Source organism: Ursus americanus, chromosome 17 (assembly GCF_024610735.1).
Source record: "Ursus americanus isolate L20-20 chromosome 17, mUrsAme1.1.p, whole genome shotgun sequence".
Taxonomy (NCBI): Eukaryota; Metazoa; Chordata; class Mammalia; order Carnivora; family Ursidae; genus Ursus; species Ursus americanus.
In genome coordinates, this window is record NC_142143.1 from 24781994 (window position 1) to 24802352 (window position 20359).

The 20359-nt window shown below is 40.0% G+C and overlaps 1 protein-coding gene across 2 annotated transcripts in view; it reads left to right on the forward strand.

The window, feature by feature from the left end:
- FGD6 (FYVE, RhoGEF and PH domain containing 6) overlaps positions 1-20359 on the forward strand; it is a 110120-nt gene that overhangs the window by 59071 nt on the left and 30690 nt on the right. For both annotated transcript variants that reach the window (XM_045780022.2, XM_045780023.2), the window contains exons 6-8: positions 3201-3352; positions 6011-6167; positions 8184-8271. In XM_045780022.2, coding sequence (XP_045635978.2) covers positions 3201-3352; positions 6011-6167; positions 8184-8271 — 397 coding nt within the window. The remainder of the gene's footprint in view (positions 1-3200; positions 3353-6010; positions 6168-8183; positions 8272-20359) is intronic.

The following is a 20359-nucleotide window of genomic DNA, read 5'->3' on the forward strand; positions in this document are numbered from 1 at the left end:
GTTTTATGTTAGAAGCATAGACTGAAGTACATGTGGTTGATATCAGTAAACTCTGTTGCTTGCCTCGCATTTTCACACCCCAGTTTCCACACCCCTTCCATTTTAATTACCCAGCTTTTCCAGTGTGGAAAAGTATACTCTGGATCTAATTTTTGATGTGCCAGTCGTGTGGTCTTGCATCCTCACTGATTTAGTCCAGGAGGTGTTGGGGAATTTAAATTCTTCTGCCCAAAAATAGTTTTGCCTCTGGCTCTTAAGTGTCATCACACTTTCCCAAATTATCCTGGATGTTAGCATTTAGAAAAATAACCAGACATATGTTGTAATCATCCTTTTTATTTAAAAAAAGAAAAATGTTTTCTTCCTAGTGGCACCAGTTCTGGAAATGGTTGAGGTTCATGAAGAGCTGAGAAGTTAAAGATTCTGCATGTAGTTCTTGTGTGAATTAGTTACATCTGACACTGGGGCCATAGTACATTGCTTTCTAGGGATGGTGACCCAAGAGGTGAGGGGACGAGCTTTGGGCCAGAGCTGCTATGTGCAATTATGAAGGCCTTGGTGTGAGTTGCATTGGTGTGGGGTAAGAGGTAGCCTTTCCTGTTTTCAAAAAGGTACAATGAAGAATAATTGATGGCCCTGGTAATGCCTGCTTAGAATATATAACTTCCTGCAGCACTCGGCTGGTTCAGTCAATTAAATGTCCAACTCTTGACTTTGCTCAGGTCATGATCTTGGGGTGTGAGATCAAGCCCCACATTGGGCTCCACGCTGAGCCCAGAGTCTGCCTGAGATTCTTTCCTGCTCCTTTTCCCTCCCCCTCTTCTCCCCTCTCCGCTCTCTTTCTCTAAATTAATAAATAAAATCCTTTAAAAAATTATGTAACTTCCTGGGTCCTGGGAATAATTTGTAATAGATAGCTAGATAGAAACTCTAAATTTCTATCATCTCTATTAATTGTTCTTTTGCTCTTTTAATTATTAAATTTCTATTACATTTTGTTGTGCTACTTATAATTTTAACAAGGGCAGTATGGGCCTCTACTTCCTTCAGAGCTACCTGCCATCATCCAGTAATCCTGGAATAAGTGACGCTTTGATATGTGACAGACGCCTCCAGTTAGAGGCGGCCATCTCACTGGTCTGCCCAGTGTGAATTTGGCTGGCCTCTGTTGAATGTTTCTTAAATAAACAAGTTTCCCTTTTGGCAATGGTGGCAGACATGGAATGCAAGAGTCTGGCAAAAGTCGTGTCAGATAGGGTCCTTAAGCTGCTTAGCTGCTAGTGGCTACCGTTCACTGTTGTGACTGAGGAAGTATCTTCCAACTGGAAAATAAAAGTCGTCTTGCTGCCAGGGGACAAACATGTTCATCATTTATTCTACCAGAAGAAGGGGCAGTGTTTATTGCTTTGCTGAACAAGGAATTTTTGCATTTAAGTTATATTAATCATAAAACTGGTACCAAAAAGAGAAAGAAAGTACTATAGAAGATGTTTTAACTGTTCTTTGAATGTTATTACAATTGAGGAAGTTATTTGTGACATGTAAATATATTCTGTAGTTCTGCCTGATGGAAAAATCTAATGACTTTGAAAAGCATTAAGTAGCTCTATTTTCTCTTAGTAAATGTGAATGCTAATAGAAACAAGCTGCTGGGAGGTGGAATTTGGCCAATATCCATTTGGTTTCTGGAGATGTTTTGTGTGGTTTTCTGGATTGGAGTTTATGCAAGTTACAGATTCCTATTTTATATTACAGTAATTAGCTGTAAAAGTAGTTCTTTCATTACTGCTGTAAGTATTTGGTTCCTTTGGGCCAATGTGACTGTTGGACCAATAAAGTTAGTCCCAGGTACTGAAGCCTGAGCAAAGGGCTTATTAGCACCTGTTCCACACAGGAGGATTTGAATTGTCTGAAATGACCATCCTTTAAGTAAGAAAGGAATCCTTTCACATACTTTTAAATGTTACGTAAGGTTTTTGTCCTTCACAAGAAGCATAAGAAGTGCCTGTGGTTAATGTATGTGTGTTGGAGGCAAGTAGTTGAAGGGAAGGGGGGAGGGGGGAGAAACCGGTAGCTTTCTTGTCTGTTTCATTTGCCCAGTGAATCCCTGAAGGGAAAGTAGTTAGAAACAAAGATAAAGGAAGATGAAGCCTAGTAGAGTCTGTTTTACCCAACCTTTGCTTTAAGGTTTTAATTAAACCTGCTGTTTCTGAGAAGGATCAGTCTCTGTTTTTGAGTCCTAAGGACTTTGGAACAGATTCCACTATTGTTTTACTTATCCCCTGAGGGTGGGCCTCCAGATAGGGTGAAACCAGACAATTAGGATCTCAGACACCACCACCCTTCCCACGTCCTCTGGGGTGATGGGATGGGATGGTGTGGACTTGTCTTAAAACATGGTATAAATAATTTCTAGGGAAAAGTTAACAGAAAAGAACATACAAGGAGAAAATTTTTTATTTTGCAAAAAGTGTAAATCCTGGTGAGTTTATCAAGAAGTCAGTAGGAGGGAGAGGAGAATTTAAGGTCCACAGTGAAAATATTTTGCTGATTCTGTGTGCCAAACACATTGCAAAAAGCTTTAAGTGTGTTATCTGATGGTGTGCGATATGAAAGTCTCATAACCCACTTAACAGATGAGGAAAATGAGGCTAGCCCAGGGAATACAGTAATACTGGGTCCAGTATTCTCTGATTATCAAGAGTGTGCCAGTGTCCTCCACATGCCTTACCTAGAATGCTCTTGTTGTTGGGAAATAATTACTGAAAGTGAACAAAGGGACTTTCCAGAGTAAAGTTAAGTAAGATCTCTTGGGGACTTCTAAAATGAATGGATTGTGTTCGTATAGCACTACTGGAATAAGTCTAAAGGCTACTTAGAGTTGCAATACGATTTCCAGATACCCTTTAATGTAATTACAAAGTTTGGAGATCAAAAGATTTAAGAGAAATATCATACAGACTGTTTTAAAACCAAATATCTACCCTAGCCACTTTGTTGTGGTAGGGTGGTTTTTTTGGGTTTTTTTTTAATCTGGCTAAGCGGGATAGGAGGAAGTGGGCACTTTGAGTTTGTAATTCTACATGGAAAATACAGTTTGTGACTTATGTTGTTTTAAAAAGAGAAGCACATGGGGGGGGGAAGCTTTATATCAATTATATGTCTATGTGTGTTATTTTTCCTTCTCTGAACCATAATAGGATTTCCGAGATGCAGTGGCCCATGCTTCCAGGCAACTTGGGAAACCTGTGATTGAGGACCGGATCCTAAATCAGATCCTGTACTACTTGCCTCAGCTGTATGAGCTCAACCGGGATCTACTGAAGGAACTGGAGGAAAGGATGTCAAACTGGTAAAAATGGACTGACCAGCTTTCCCAGAGTCCCAATTTTAGATGAAGCCATAAGGGCCGTGCTTGTGACAGAGAGGTGGTGTTCCTTACATTGAGTTGTTTCAGTGTATTGAATTTCCTTGGCAGTTACCTGTAGATTGGTTGTTTTATTTTTTTTTTCCCTCAAGATTTTGTTTATTTGAGGGGTGCGTGGGTGGCACAGTCGTTAAGCGTCTGCCTTCGGCTCAGGGCGTGATCCTGGCCGTGGGATTGAGCCCCACATTAGGCTTCTCCGCTAGGAGCCTGCTTCTTCCTCTCCCACTCCCCCTGCTTGTGTTCCCTCTCTCGCTGGCTGTCTCTATCTCTGTCAAATAAATAAATAAAATCTTTAAAAAAAAAAAAAAGATTTTGTTTATTTGAGAGAGGGCAAGGGAGAGTGAGAGGGAGGGGGAGGGGGCAGGGAGGGAGGATGAGCCGGGGAGGGGCAAAGGGAGAAGCAGACTCCCCGATGTGGGGCTGGATCCCAGGACCAGGAAACATGACCTGAGTGAAGGCAGACCCTTAACCGACTGAGCCACCAAAGCGCCCCTACAATGGCTGAAATTCACAACCTTGATACACTGAGCTCAATTCTAGAAATGTTTAAATTCTTTGGTAATATTGCCTCAAAAACAAGAAGGGTCCATATTCAGCCAGTTTAACTTTCTGTATGTGACCTTTGATAATCAAGGTTTTTGAGATTGCGGTAGTTTACTTGATATATTCACATTGAAATGTTTTTAAATGCTTTATTATCTTTTCTGGAATTTCATGAATCTTTGTTTACATTTTGGAAAACAGACCATTTACTGAGATAATAGTTTTGTTTGGTTTAGAAAATTTACATGTATATGATAGCATTGTAAGCTACAGATTTCCAAACTGGAATACCAAAAGGTTAACTACTTCCTTGGGTAGTAGAAAGTAAGCAGACACTTTGGTGACATCTTCCGAAATATGTAGAAAATTTGTTCTAGGGGTTTTGAATTTATTGTCCCTGGGGAACCCCAAATGATTAGAATAGCAAAATAGTGTCGCCTACTTTCATGATTAAAATCTCCCTGTAAGCTTTCTTTTCCAGAAAAATACGTCTTGTTGGGAAAATAAGTTAGACGAGTGATTAATTCATAGCTGCAGCCTAAGTGTAAAATAACACAGGGTTAAGGACTGAAGGATGACTAAAAGTTATTTTTAAAAGCCATGATAGAAATAAAATGTGATTACAAAGAGTTTTCCTGTACATACTTTGTCATTCTTCTTACAAAAATTATCTTAAAGTTACTCAGTTGCCTTTCAAAGATATGCGTATTTATGAAAGCGGGTGTTATAAGAGGCTTGAATTTATTTTTTACTTGTACTGAAGTTTTCTCGAGTTTAGATGGATAGATGTTCTGCGTTAAAGTATTAAGCATTCCTAAGAAACAGACTAAATTGATGAAAGGGACAGCTGAAATGATAATTATGGGAAAAGCTACACTTATTACTGACATAAAAGTCTTCTAATCCTTGGATTAGATATTTTCTACTTAAATATTTTTCTCTTGGGGCCTTCAAGTTAGGACATACTGTTTGATTTTAGTATGCTTTCTAAAATAACATTTATTTTTACATTGGTTTTTAATAACTGTTGAGATACTTCATTTCTGCCTTCATCAAGGTTTAGATTATCTACAGTGTGCTGGTCAGGGCTCTAAGCGTGGCGGAAATATCACATTTTACAAAATAGATAAGGCTCTTGCTCTCATAGAGTAGACATTTTAGTTGGGGGAGAACCAGAAAAATGGACAAGAAACATTGGATAAAAGCAATTTCTTTTTTTTTTCTTTTTAAAGATTTTATTTATTTATTTGACAGAGAGAGAGACAGCCAGTGAGAGAGGGAACACAAGCAGGGGGAGTGGGAGAGGAAGAAGCGGGCTTCCAGTGGAGGAGCTGATGTGGGGCTCGATCCCAGAACGCTGGGATCACACTCTGAGCCGAAGGCAGACGCTTAACGGCTGAGCCACCCAGGCGCCCCGGATAAAAGCAATTTCTGACCTGGAAAGATGTAAAATAAGATGGATGTGCTGGCGAGTGAAGATTGGGTGGCGGAGGAAGGCCCTCTGAAAAGGCACAGCACTTTAACATAGCATCTGAACGAAAAGGAGGAGCTGGCCAGGGTTTCCTATTTCCAGGCCTGCAAAGCCATTAGTAAAAGTTTGTAAAGTGGGAATGACTCCGTATGTCAAAAGAATGTATAAAGAAGCCCAGTGTGGTTGGAGAGTACTGAGAAAGAAGGAGAGAAGTGTGAAATGGGTCAGAAAAGTAGGCAGCAGCAGGACCAATGGGGCTTTGTAAGCCAAGGGAAGGAGTTTGTTTTTCCTGCTGAGTCCCATAGGAGGCCTTTGGAAGTCACATGGTGTAATAGAGGGTTTTAGACTCTCTGGTTGCACAGAAGGATGAGATGGTAGAATCGAGGAGACTGGTCAGAGGGCTGGCAAAATCCAGGCGACGTGATGGTGAAGAGTAGGCATTTGGGGATAGGAGATGTCTTAAAAGAAGAGAGAAGAGGAAGAACTGAAGGCTTAGACTTCTTGGATATTGGATATGTTTTGGATACATTAATGACTCTTTTTATATTTTTGTGTCTCTCTTCTCTTAGGACTGAACAACATAGAATTGCTGATATCTTTGTAAAGAAGGGACCATATCTAAAAATGTATTCCACGTACATCAAAGAATTTGATAAAAATATAGCTTTGCTGGATGAGCAGTGTAAGAAGAACCCAGCTTTTGCTGCTGTTGTTAGAGATTTTGAGGTATTTTTGCTCCCATATAATGTTGAACCCTTTTTTCTTCATTTGTTGTTTTTAAAGCTGTAATAATTTGTAATCACTGAGAACAAAAAGATATTAAAACATAATCCCTTCAAAGTCAAAGACGGGATTGAGTAAATTAAAAGGTGAGAAATTGTGTACAAGATTTAATTTTGAAAAATCTATGATTGCGTGCTGGAATATGTTGATGGGTCTCCTTTTTTTTTAATTGTGGGGAAATACACATAAAATAAGACTTAACCATCTTAACCGTTTTTAAGTGTATAGTTCAGTAGCAGTAAGTACCCTCACATTGTTTTGCAACCAATCTCTGCAACTCTTTTCATCTTACATTGCAAAACTGAAACTATGGCTAAAACAACACCCCATTCTCCCCTCCCCCAGCCCTTGGTGACCACCATTCTACCTTCTGTCTCTGAATTTGACTACTCTAGGAACATTTCTTTTCCTTTTATTCTTCTAACAACTAACCTACATTGAAGTATAGGAAATATAATTTGTTTCCCTTCAGATAAATAACACAAGTTCAGTGTCAAAGTTAAGAAGAATTAATGACTGTTTATGACCAAAGCATTATGTTTGGACTCAAAGCTATGATAGTACAAGCCTGATTTGATTGGGGATAAATGACATTAATACATCTCTTAAAAATTAGTTTTAACTAAAATTTTATTTAAGTCCTTCCCCCCAATCTTGGATAAAATGTGAATTATTATGTTTTAATACTCATTTCTCTCTTTTGTAGCTAAAAAAAAAAAAAAATCAGCGAATTCCAGTCACACAAAATTAGAAAAGTTTTAGAAAGATTTAAGATATTGCTGATTCCTTATTTGTACATTAAACACATAATTAAACTGAAAATTATTTGTTATCTTTTTCCCCTTTTTTTTTCTTTTCCTCTGCTCTGATGTCTTCATGCTGTTAAGCAAGGAAGTGTGATTTCTATAGCTATGGCAACTGATAACTGACCCAGGTTTTCATCAGTGTCCAGTGCGTTGTTCCGTTGCCTTGGCAGCAAAAGAAAACATAAGACGAGGGGAAAATTAGCTGTCTTGGTTAATGATGCTTGCGTGGTAGACGCTTTCTTAAATGCAGTATCATTATAACTTTCTAATTAATTCTGTGTACCAGACCCTAGAGGTGCGTATTTAGAAAAAGATGAAATGACACGAGCAAATCTAACAAAACCCTTCCCCACCTGCCTGAGCTGTGGAAGAAGTAGAAGTGCAGGACATCTTAGGACGCAGGGACATTTTCACCCGGCCATTTTGATGCCACCTCACAGTACATTCCTGTGTCGGAGAATGTCTACGAAAACCAGGATTGGGCAGAAGTGTCTATTGCACATACTAGGGAAAAGCACTTTAAAGGCAAAATGAAATGTCCTTTTGGCCAAGGCAGAATGGCTCTAGTATCAGATGTCTCTCTATACACCAATTTGGGAGCTGTCTTTTATAGCCATTCATCTGAAAAAGAAATTTTATGTCACTCAGGCTTATTAGAAAAGGCATGCTTAGCAAGGCTGCTTTTCAGGTTAGACTTAATTTCTGCAATGCTCTCCACTACCACCAGTTGTTATCGTGGGTATATCGACTGTAGGCCCTGCTTATTATTTCAGTCGTGTTCCCAGTAGCTTTATTTCTTCTGCCTTATCTCGAGGGCCACACAGGGTTTGTTTGTGCTTGTGAATACGTTGGCAAATACTTGCCTCAGTGGCAGCTGCTGAGGATGGTGGGCTCTAACTGACCTAGAGCGCAGGCTCAGCCACCCCTGTGTGTGAGAGTGAGCCCGCGACTTCAGAGAGCTCCCTGCAGGAGAGGGTGGGCTATGGCTTCACTCTCAGCATAATAGCTGTGCCTTAAAACATAGGGAGCTTCTCTGGGAGTCCCCTTCCAGAGTTGTTGGCTTTCTAAACTTTGGCTTCCTGGGCACTTGAATCTGGATCCCTTCCTTCTTGAAAGAACGCTTGTGTTTATTTTGGATACGTTTTCCTTTCAGATGAGCCCACGCTGTGCTAATCTGGCCCTCAAGCACTACCTGCTCAAGCCAGTTCAGAGGATCCCCCAGTACAGGCTGCTGCTGACAGGTGGGCTGCTTCGACAGTTTGCCAAAGACCTGCTAATGTTGCTTTTATGAAACTCTCCCTCTCCTCAGAACACCTCTCTAACACTCCAGTAACTCCTTGTCTAATACATGGATTTATGGATTGATTACAACCTCACGTATATATCGCTAGAACTACACTCGTCTCGGTTCTTTGATCATCCCTGCATGCATTCTCTGCTCTGGGCATTCATACATGTACGTCGTACCCTCCCAACCTCACATCCCTGCATCATTTTACCTGATTAATATTATTAATCCCAACGATGTCCTTTCCCAACCACTCAAGAATGAGTTGTAGGGAGTCACTCCACCTATTTGTATAGCAACTGTTGTCCTGGTCACTTAGCTCAGAGGGTGTAAGGACTGATTAATGTGCTGTGTACATAGAATAGTGCTTTGGTCACAGTAAGTTGTAAATCAGTATCGGCTGCTATTAACAGTAGACCCTTATCATCATCATCATTACTATGTTGTTGTCATGGTCATTGTATCTTCTACTAGACTGTAAGCGTCAAGATTACAGGGCTGTGTCTATCTCGCTTACCGCTATAATAGTAAAAAAATAAAAAGATGAAGAGGGGAAGGCTATGAGTGGAGTGAAGGCGTATACTGTGCTCAGGGCTTTATATTCATTGGCTCTCCCAAGTCTTCACCATAGCCGTGCATATATCACAATATTATTTACATAGATGTAATAATAGGTTTATAGAGATAAGTGTCTGGCATCACAGAAAAGCTAGTGCAGTCTCACCCTAAGTGTAGTATCCAACACATGCTACTAGGTCCTCTGGAGTATTTGCTGAAATATAGTGGATATACAGCGAATTAATATACATATATAGTGCGCATTAAGAATTATGTCAAAATGGAGCACCTGGGTGGCTCGGTTGGTTAAGTGTCTGACTCTTGATTGCAGCTCAGTTCATGATCTCGGGGTCATGGGGTCAAGCCCGATGTCAAGCCCCACTCAGCTCGGAATCTGCTTAAGATTCTCTCTCTCTCCCTCTGCTCCTTCCCCTGATCGCACTCTCTCTTTCAAATAAATACAAAAATAAAATCTTTAAAAAAAAGAATTCTGGGGGCGCCTGGGTGGCTCAGACGTTAAGCGTCTGCCTTCGGCTCAGGGCGTGATCCCAGAGTCCTGGGATCAAGCCCCACATCAGGCTCCTCTGCTGGGAGCCTGCTTCTTCCTCTCCCACTCCCCCTGCCTGTGTTCCCTCTCTCGCTGGCTGTCTCTCTCTCTGTCAAATAAATAAAATCTTTAAAAAATAAAAATAAAAAAATGAATAAATAAAAAATTCTGTCAAAATGGATAAGAATATCAAAATGCCACCACAACTATAAATCAATCTGTAGTAATTTTATCACGAAAATAGATTTTGAGGTACTTGGTTCTTATTGGTATTCTTAAAAAATGGTGTGCATGCTCCTTTCCTTTATCTTTTCTCATAAGCCAAGAACTGTGTTGGATAGAGTAGGTGACTGCTAGAAAGCCAGGATTTCCTGATACTCCTTTAGGCAAAGCCTTCCTGGGTTACCTTTTAAAAGACAAAGTGCTGTTGAGGAAGGCCCACCTTCAGCATCAGGACCTGACTACCCTAGGTGTTTCAAGTGTTTACTTCAAATTTCTAACTGTGAATCAGATGCTAGATTTTTCTCTGGAATGACATAAGGCAAACCACATAATTTGAGGATATCCTGTCCATTTGTACTTTCTTTCCTCTGCTTTTGGCAGAGATTTGGAATACACAGGACAAAAGGAAGTACCGATGCATGTGTTGTGTTTTTGCTAGATAAGTTCAATGCTGTATCGTAAATGAAGCTATCAGATGGCTTAGGCTATTTCTACAGCTGTGGAATGAAATACTGTTTTTAGTGGCAAAAGACTACCGTGGTTTCAAATGAGAGAAGGATGGAGCAGGACTCTGAAATTTTAATGTAAAAAATATCCCCCCCACACTATGACTGATCTAAGTAAAAAAGTTACACGTACATTTAACTTAGGATTCATGCAGTTTGGTTTTAGCTGAGAAATGATGAAGTAGTGAAAGCAAGTTTTTAAAAATTCTTTTTTAAGAGAACAGATTTCATGTGTTTTGTGATAGCAACATAATGTAAGCTTGGGGTTGTTTTAGTTTTGAGCTTCCTCTTCTTTAATCTTAAAGCCATTTACCCCTCCTTTAAGTTGGAAAATCTCCATTATTTATTTATGTATGATAGACCCTCAGTAATTACGGACTTACTGAAGGGTAACAGTGATGAGTGGATTGTTCAAGGTCACAGAGTCAGGACTGAAGTTTCAGAGATTTTGTAAAGAAATAACATAGGAGAGCCTGGGTGGCTCAGCCGTTAAGTGTCTGCCTTCGGCTCAGGTCATGATCCCAGGGTCCTGGGGTCGAGCCCTGCATCGGGCTCCCTGCTTAGCGGAAGCCTGCTTCTCCCTCTCACACTCCCCTTGTTTGTGTTGCCTCACTCACTGTCTCTCTCTGTCAAATAAATAAATAAAATCTTTAAATAAATAAATAAATAAATAAATAATATAGGCTTCATGTTCTTTATCCTTTGCCTTTTCTTCCATTGATTCAAATTCTTCCTTTCCTCCAATCCTGACCTGAAATCCCCCTTTGCTTCTGAAGTCATCTCTCATTCCTGCAGTCCTCCTTGACCCTTTCTATTAGTGCCATGTGACCTAGCAGATATTTACAGTCGTCCCCCTTTACTCGCCAGGGATACATCCCAAGACCGCCAGTAGGTGCCTAAAACCATGGATAGTACCACACGCTGTGCATGCTTTTGTTTTTTTCCCCTACCTACACACCTGTGATAAGGCTTCATTTATTAATTAGTCACAGTAAGAGATTAGTAACAATAATAATAAAATAAAATAATTATAACAATGTACTGTAACAAACATTAAGTGAATGTGCTGCAAAATATCTTATTGTACTATGGTTACCCCACTTGTGATGACGTGAGATGATAAAATGCCTATGTGATGAGACAAAGTGAGGTGAGTGACATCAGACACACTTATCCTTAGTCTGCCTTCGACCTTCTGTGACATGTCAGGAGGATCAGCTGCCTCTGCTCGCACAGCAGTTGACTTTGCGTAACTGAAACCGTAGAAAGTGAAACTACAGATATGGGGGGACTAAGGTATTCAGTGCCTTGTGAATTTGCTAATATTTTTCTAATTTGAATAGTGGTTCCTTAAATTGATTATAAACTCCTTGAGGTCAAGGACTGAGTCTTTACCAACAATTGAGTGCACCCCAATTTATCTGGGTCAGTTTTGGTTACCTTGGAAGCCAGTCAGGAAATAATTTTGGCTGCTTTTAAGCTACGTTTAAAGCATCCCAGTAGGGGCGCCTGGGTGACTCAGTTGGTTAAGCATCTGCCTTCAACTCAGGTCATGATCCGGGATCCTGAGATTGAGCCCCACGTCGGGCTCCTTGCTTAGCGGGGAGACTGCTTCTCCCTCTCCCTCTTCCGCTCCCCCTGCTTGTGTTCTCTCACTCATTCTCTCTTGCTCTCTCAAATAAATAAATAAAATCTTTAAAAAGGAAGGAAGGAAAGAAAAGAAACATCCCATTAGCCCAAACATCTTTAGCCTAAAGGACAACATTGAGATAGAGAATTTCAGAGATAATGACTTCTTCTAAATGGAAGACACATTCAGAGAGGTTGAAATGTCCTTCCCAAGACTACACAAATGGTATTGGTTGAAATGTACGTATGGTCATATAATCCTAAGGACATATGGAGGTTGTGATACTATGGTTTTGTTTTATATTTTTATTTAAAATTCTGATTCTCCAGTACTCATTTTTATGGTGTTCTGATTGCTACTTTGCAAGGTATTTCTACAGTTGCTCTTAAAGTGCCCCCTGTCTCTGCACTTAAATTTTTAGAAGTTGGATTTTAAGTCTTTAAGTTTGCATCGTGATAGTTAACTGGGTCCTCATCTTTGGATAAATAAGCTCAATGTTTTAACCCTCTGAACAACCTTGTGGGATAAATACTTTTTTTTTTAGTTTTCGTTTTAGAATTTGGAGTAATTCCAAGTACACAGAATATATAGGAGTAGAGAGGAACAGTGAGACTATCTGGGGCAACTTTTGACAACTTTGATTTATAAATGAGTTTTAGGCAGACAAGGGGAAGGATCCCTGCCTGACTTAGGGTAGTTTTGTGCCTACTTTCGTTTCTTAAGAGGGGAAGATTGAAAAATGTTAGAGATGAAGTACAGATAAGCTAGGATAGTTTCTTTTGGAATCCTTTTAGAGAGAGGTGAATGGAAATTCCCAGATACAGCGACCTGCCCCTACTAGTCAGACAACCATCCTATTGTCTTGCGGTGTTTTCTTCCCGGACATAATTTGGGCTTCAACTGGGTATTCTACTTAGGCTTTCCTAGTAAAAACACTTCCAACTAAACTCCTGGTAGTGCTTTTTTAAGCTCAACCTAAAACAGGATTAAAGAAAATGTGTATGTTGTATGATGAATGCTTAAGATTAGAATTAGCTTTTTAAAAAGGTAAAATAAAGCAAATAATTTACTTAATTTAAGTAGAAAAACTTGTAAATTTAACCTTTATATTGGCCACTCAAGGCAAATGGATCTAGCCAGATCTTGAAATCTGCCTGGGGCCCCCAACCTACTTCAAGTTAGGAGCGTGAGAGTCTCGCGGCAACAGTGAAGAAGCAATGGAAGGAAACAGGTGCTGTTATAGGAGCAGTATTAATTCTTTTTTTTTTTTTTAAGATTTTATGTATTTATTTGAGAAAGAGAGAGAGAGTGAGCGAGAGAGAGCACAAGCTGGGGGAAGAGGCGGGGGATAGAGAGAAGCAGGCTTCCCGCTGAGCAGGGAGCCTGATGTGGGGCTTGACCCCAGGACCCTGGGATCATGACTTGAGCCGAAGGCAGATGCTTAACCAACTGAGCCACGCAGGCGCCCCAAGGAGCAGCATTAATTCTTTACCTCTGCTTATGTCCTTCCTCATCTCTTCAGTGTTGAGACCGTCTTTATTTTCCTGACTCTGGGCCTGGCATAGATTCTGGCCCATAATAGGGACTCTTAACGAGCTAAAAGGCTGAGGGAATTAAGCCTTGTTCCTTTTCACAAGGTTGAGAATCCCCCGAATGTTGATGGATGAATGGGTCAATAAATTGTTGAGAGTTAAAAACACTCTTCCAGTTACCCAGGCACAAAATTATGGAAAGGACTCTGAAATGCTTCCCTTTCCTGCTCGTTCCTCTGTTGTGGTATCTGCAGACGAGTTTTCCCCTGCCTCTGCTTCCTACTCTTTCCATTTCCCTTGTTATGTTCTAGACCAGGCCTTTCTAAACTCACACCAGATTGTGGCAGTATCTTCCTTCTGGTCGTGCTACCTCTTATCACCACCACCACCCCCATGTAGCCTGGCACGTTGTCACTTCATCTTTTTTCCAAGGACACCAAAAGGAAAAACCTACTCCTCCCGAGTCTCCCCTTTACTCACATGTCACCATCATTCTCAAAGGACCGACACCAGAAAGGTGGTTTTGTCCCACACCAGGCAATTCTCTTTGACACCAGCGAGGTGTTCTACCATTTGATTCAATTCTGGCATGATCTACCTGGAAATAGTGTCCAGTTCTACGGAGTTCAGGGCTCGGTCCCACAAGACTGCCCCCCTGCAAACTTCACATGCAGTTCTCAAGTCCCAAGCTGTCACCTGTAATTTCTGATCAACTGGCTATAAATCTAGGGGCTCCTGATCCCCTCCTTGGGTTTGATAATTTGCTAGAATAGCTCCTAGAACCCAGAGTAACACTTACTTACATTTGCTGGTTTATCACAAAGGGCTAGGATGAAGGTTACAGGTGAACATCTGGATGGAAGAGATGCACAGGGCCAGAAGGTATGTGGAGAGGACCTTGGAGCTTCCTTGCCCTCTCTAGGCATGCTCTCCCAGCACCTGCAGGTGCTCAGCGACCAGAGCCTCTAAACCCTGTCCTTGCGGACTTTTATGGAGACTTCATCACGTGGTCATGGTCCATTATTACCTCCGCTTCTAGCCCTCTCCCCTTTCTGTAGGATGGAGCATAGGGCTAAAAGTTCCCAGTTTATAATCATGGCTTGATCTTTCTGGTGACCAGCCCTTATCTAGGAGCTGTTCAGGAGCCCATCCAGAGTCACCTCATTAGAAAAAAGACATTCCTATCACTTAGAAAGTTCCAAGAGATTTAGGAGTTCTGTCAGAACGAGCATCAAAGGCCAAATGTTAGGACAAAAGATGCTCCTAGCGCTCTTATCACTTACAAAATTACAAGGGTTTAGGAGCTCTGTGCCAGGAATTGGGAGCAGAGGCCAATATATATTTTTTCTGTTCTCTTGCAGACCTTCTTTTATTTTGCTTATTAGGAAGGTTGAAAACTTACTCTCCCTACCATAATGGGAGATACTTGTCATTTGTCCAAACCCATAGAATGTACACCACGAAGAGTAAGCCGTGGACTTTGAGGGGCTTGGGATGGGTCATCCATTCTAACATACCACTCTGGAGGGGGATATTGATAGTGGGGAAGGCTGTGCATATCTAGGGCAGGCGGTGTATGGGAAATCTCTATGCCTTCCTCTCAGTTTTGCTGTGAACATAAAATTGCTCTAAAATAATTTAGGGGTGGGGGGAAAAACCTTATTATTCACTATGAGGGCCATAGGTTATAACCCAGAATTTCCCAAACCTTGTTTTCCTTTGTTCTAGCTGTAGTAGTTTCCTTTCTTTTTTTTCAAGATTTTATTTATTTATTTGACAGAGAGAGAGCACAAGTAGGCAGAGCAGCAGGCAGAGAGAGAGGGAGAAGCAGGCTCCCCACTGAATAGAGAGCCTGACGCAGGGCTTGATCCCAGGACTCTGGGATCATGACCTGAGTGGAAGGCAGATGCTTAACTGACTGAGCCACTCAGGCACCCTCAATGGGATGTTTTAAACGTAGCTTAAAAGCAGTTTTGTTACTCTCTCCTATAAACCTGTCCTCAAGGCCAGATTCTCTCTTTCATTAGTCACTATTTATAGGGGCTGACCTTGGGCTGGACACCTGTATACACTGGCAAACACCAAGGTGGTCCTTGCTCTCGTGGAGCCTGAAGTTCTCTTTAGGGCCACATCCAACCACTCAGGCTTCCACCCAGCTCTTCCTCTTCTCAAGTTCTCAAAATTTAAACTGATCTCATCACTTGTCTGAGTGAGTGTATTTTGAGGATTTATTTTTGTAAAGGGTCCCTTTTTTTCTTTAAAGGGATCTTTTGTGCCCATTAAAAAATACATAAGTATTATGAAACAAAGTCCCTCTTTATCTTCTGCCATCCAGAGATGACTATCATAGATCCTTTGAGATCATTTTTGTCTCTGTATTATAGGCAGGATAAATTTTTTCAACCAAAAAAAAGCTTTCATTTGTGGAAAGTTACTACAGTGGTGTTGAAAAAAGTTGAATCAGTGAGGATCATGTCGAGAAAATAAAATGAAAAACATAATTTAAAAATTCCTCTGAAATGTCTTTTCCATTTCTATATTTAGGGGGAAAAACAGTCCTTTGAACTTTGATTAAATTTGGATCAGGTAGTTTTCTTTGATCTTGTTCAAAATATTTATGTTGTAAGTGACTAACGACATATTATATTACTTTTCCTGTAATCTTTGCCTTTAGTCTGGGATGGTATTAACTCCCTCTAGGTTTTAGAAATCCAGGATTTCCCATGTTGGTAGAAAATGGGATATTAAAAACATCTGTTAGAGTGTTCTGAAGCTATTAATTTGAGCTATGAACAGGCTAATAAGCAGATTCGAGAAAAGGTCAGAATCATATTAATGCATGACTTTTAAAAAAATCCTTACTGAAAAATGAAACTTGTGCTTTAGCAAGTATTTGTTTTATAACCCAGGGCTAATTGTCTACAGCAAAAGTCATTCTAACACTTTCTCTAAGGCAGAACTTGATGAGAGGTGGGGCTGTCCCAGGCACCAGCCAAGGAATTTCATTTCTGAAGAACCCTAAGACCCTGATGTAAGGCAGTTCCGTCCATGTGACGTGGGAGGGTGATGATATTCAGAATTCCTGTTGTTATTAGCTCAGCTCTTGTTCTGTTGCAATTAATTTTTTAAAATTTTTTATTTATTTATTTTTGTGAGAGAGAGAGTGCAAGAGCGGGCAAGCACGAGCAGGGGGAGGGGCAGAGGGAGAAGCAGGCTCCCTGGGGAGTGGGGAGCGCAACTGGGGACTTGATCCCAGGACACTGAGATCATGACCTGAGCTGAAGGCAGACGTGTAACCGACTGAGCCACCCAGGCACCCCTGTTGCAATTTATTTTTAATTGTAGTTGTGAACAAGGTATTTTGAGGGATGATACTTAATAAATTATATCCATGAAATATTTTGGTACTGTGGAGATAAATAGTACTATGGAAAGACTTTAGGATATAAGCATGTCTTACCTCCCTGATCTAATAATTATAGCTTTTAAAATGTAATCTCACTTTATAGAACAGAAGTTCTTAACCTTTTTGGTGCCTGGATCCCTGTGGTGATCTGGTGAGGCCTTTGGATCTCTTAGAATAATTTTTTAAAGTTACAGAATAAAATACATAAGACTAAAAGGAAACCAATTGGCCTGAAATGCAGTTATTTAAATAGTTTTAAAGTGTTACACAGTAATACATGTGCTGCTTTAGTAATGCATTAAATAAGAAGACTGTGGTGGGTCTAAGAACTACCGTGACTTTGATATAGTGGTGACGGAGGCAATATTTTGAAATATCTGCAACATCTGTAATGTGATATAAAAAATGTGTGACTTCTCTGGTGGTAAAGTCACTGGTATCCTTGATGATACTGTGGTTTGTTGCCTACATTCACAATGGAAGGATATTCTGTCTTTCACTTAGAGGTTAGTGAAAATATTATTTGTGTTTTTGTGTTTTGCCCATCCAGGGCTGCAGATCCCCAGAATCGTACCCATAGGCATTCCTACAAAGCCACTCCTTTTCCAATTCTCTGTGTATATTTAACTCAGATTCTCTGCAGGTAGCCAAATGCCTCTGCTGCTGGGACTTGCCCTGCTGAACACCCAGCAAGCTGACTGTGTTGCTCAAGAGTTTTCCTCATAAGAGTGTTTGTCGGAGTCGTGGGCTTCCATCAGGAACTGTTCCACTGGAAGAGACACTGGAATTCAGTCAAACTTGAATTCACTTTGGTGTTTATCGTTGCTGTATTCTCCTCTTGGCTGTTCTTTGGGTAGTAAAATAAAATATACTCATCTCCCTAACCATAAATCTGCTCTTTGTTGATAATCAGGGTGGTAAGACCCAAATATGGATAAGAACTTTTAAGTGGGGCTTGACTGTGCCAAGACTGAGTCTAAACAAGTCTAAGTGACTTGCTTGGTACTGACCACATAGTAAATACAATAATAATTGTGTCGTTTCCTACTAGAATATAGAAGCTTTGTGAGAGCAAAACCTTTTCCTGGGGCACCTCTGTGGCTCAGTAGGTTAAGCGTCTGCCTTTGGCTCAGGTCACGATCCCAATGTCCTGGGATTAAGTCCCACGTCAGGCTCCCTGCTCAGTGGGGAGCCTGCTTCTTCTTCTGCCTGCCATTCCCCCTACTTGTGCACACGTGCACTCTCTCTCTCTCCTTCTGACAAATAAATAAATAAAACATCAACAATTAAAAATGCATAATACCATTGCAAGAGTAGACCTATTGAAAATAACTATTATTCTATTAATAGAATAAGGACAAAACTTAAAAAAAATACCCTGTTTATAAGAATCTAATGTATGACAAAGTAGGAAGTGTAAGACAGTAGAAAAAGAAAGGACTATTTATTGAAAAACCTGTTAAAATTAGAAAAATTAATTAAGATTCATATGCCAGTGGATACACTAAAAATCAAAATTTAAATAAATAGGCAGAACACACAGGATTTTTAGGGCAGGGAAAGTACTCTGTACGATACCATCATGATGGATACTTGTCATTTTATATTTGTCCAAACCCATAGAATGTACAATACCAAGAGTGAACTGTAGGCTCTGAGGGATAGTCAATACCGGTTCATCAGTTGTAGTAAATGTGCCACTCTGGTGGGAGATGTTGATAGTGGGAGAGGCTGTGCATGTGTGGGAGCAGGAAGTGTATGGAAAATTTCTGTTCCTTCCCCTCAGTTTTATTGTGAATGTAAAACTGCTCTTTAAAAAAAAAAGCCTTGGGGCGCCTGGGTGGCACAGCGGTTAAGCGTCTGCCTTCGGCTCAGGGCGTGATCCTGGCGTTGTGGGATCGAGCCCCACATCAGGCTCCTCTGCTATGAGCCTGCTTCTTCCTCTCCCACTCCCCCTGCTTGTGTTCCCTCTCTCGCTGGCTGTCTCTATCTCTGTCAAATAAATAAATAAAATCTTAAAAAAAAAAAAGCCTTAATTAAAATAAAAACTAAATATAAAGCAGTAACCTATAGTAAAAACAGGAAAAAATAAAATGTGTTCTTTATTAAAACTCTAAGGGTAAACAAAGGAGGAGACATGGTTTTCTAAGCCCAGAAAAATAAATTATAAAGGAAAATATTGTTACCTTTCCACTGTTCTAAATAATGAAAACAGTGTAAAGGCTTAAAATACAGTCAAAAGATAAACATACATCAGAAAATATATTAGTAGCAAATATGAAAAAAATTGCTTTTTCACTGAGAATATTAAAAAACTCCCATGGATATATGGACTAAGCATAGGAACAAATAGTTCACTCAGAAAATGCATAATAAATACACAGTGGCATATCTAACATCCTCTGATTCATAAATATCAATTAAAACAAGTTTTCAGTTCCCCCCACTGCATCAGCAACAAAAAACAGAATACACATAACTGGATCATTTTGGTGAAATTGATATTCTCATGTATTTATGATATTTTAAATTGGTATATCCTTTTAGGGAAGGTTTCTTATGATTTCTTTATTAGTACTTAAAAAAAACCTTCAGTCCCACTGATGAGGAAAGAGTCCGAACTATGGAAAAAAAAATATCAAGATACTGATCAGTGTTACTTATAATTAAAATGATTACACAGTTAATTATTCAAGCCCGTTAACTTTCAAGAGTGCAAAGGGTACTATTTATAGTTATGCGTGGGCAGTAGGTATACAGCAGAATCATCATGGTCAAATTAGGATATATGGCCATCCCATTTATAACAGCCAAAACAAGATGGCCTTAAAATGACCTAAAAGTCTAATAGAATACCTAAGTAGCAAATAATATATCCCTGTCATGCGATGTTATTCAGCTACTCCTGTGGGGGGAAAAAATATGTGGGCTAGAATACTTTAAATGGACTATAAAATCCTACATATTATTAAAATTAAGTAAAATCAAGCATTTATCAAAACAGAAGGAAATAATTTTAAATCATAATAGTTATTTTAGAGAGATGTGCATGGTTTGAGTTTTCTCCATTATTTAATTTTCCAAATTTCCTGTAACACATTTAGATTTTTTTTTAAAAAAATATGCTTCATAGGAATGCCTGGGTGGCTCAGTTGGTTAAGCATCTGTCTTCAGCTCAGGTCAGGACCAAGTCCCAGGTCGGACTCCCTGCTCAGTGGAGAGCCTGCTTCTTCCCCTGCCTGCCACTCCCCCTGCTTGTGCTCTCTCTCTCTCTTGCTGACAAACAAAATCTTTTAAAAAGTGTGTGCTTCATAATACACTAGAATGATGATCATTGCAGTTTTCCAGTCTGGCCCACCCTACTTATTTTACATATGAGAATGTCGACACCCAGAAATGCTACAGGGCATGGCCAAAGTCACATGCCTCAGCTCGAGGTAGCTGGACAGTTAAGAATCTATCCTCTCACCCAATGAGAGCTCTTGACCACTTCACCAAGCTGCCTTGAAGATGGCAGCAATATTTCTTGCAACGTAACACTTGACCTTTATTTTTGGTATTTAAAATAATCTGTACTTTGTTTCGGAAGTCAGACTTGTTCTTAGTGTCTTCTTTTAAAATTCGAATCTTTGGCAAAGAA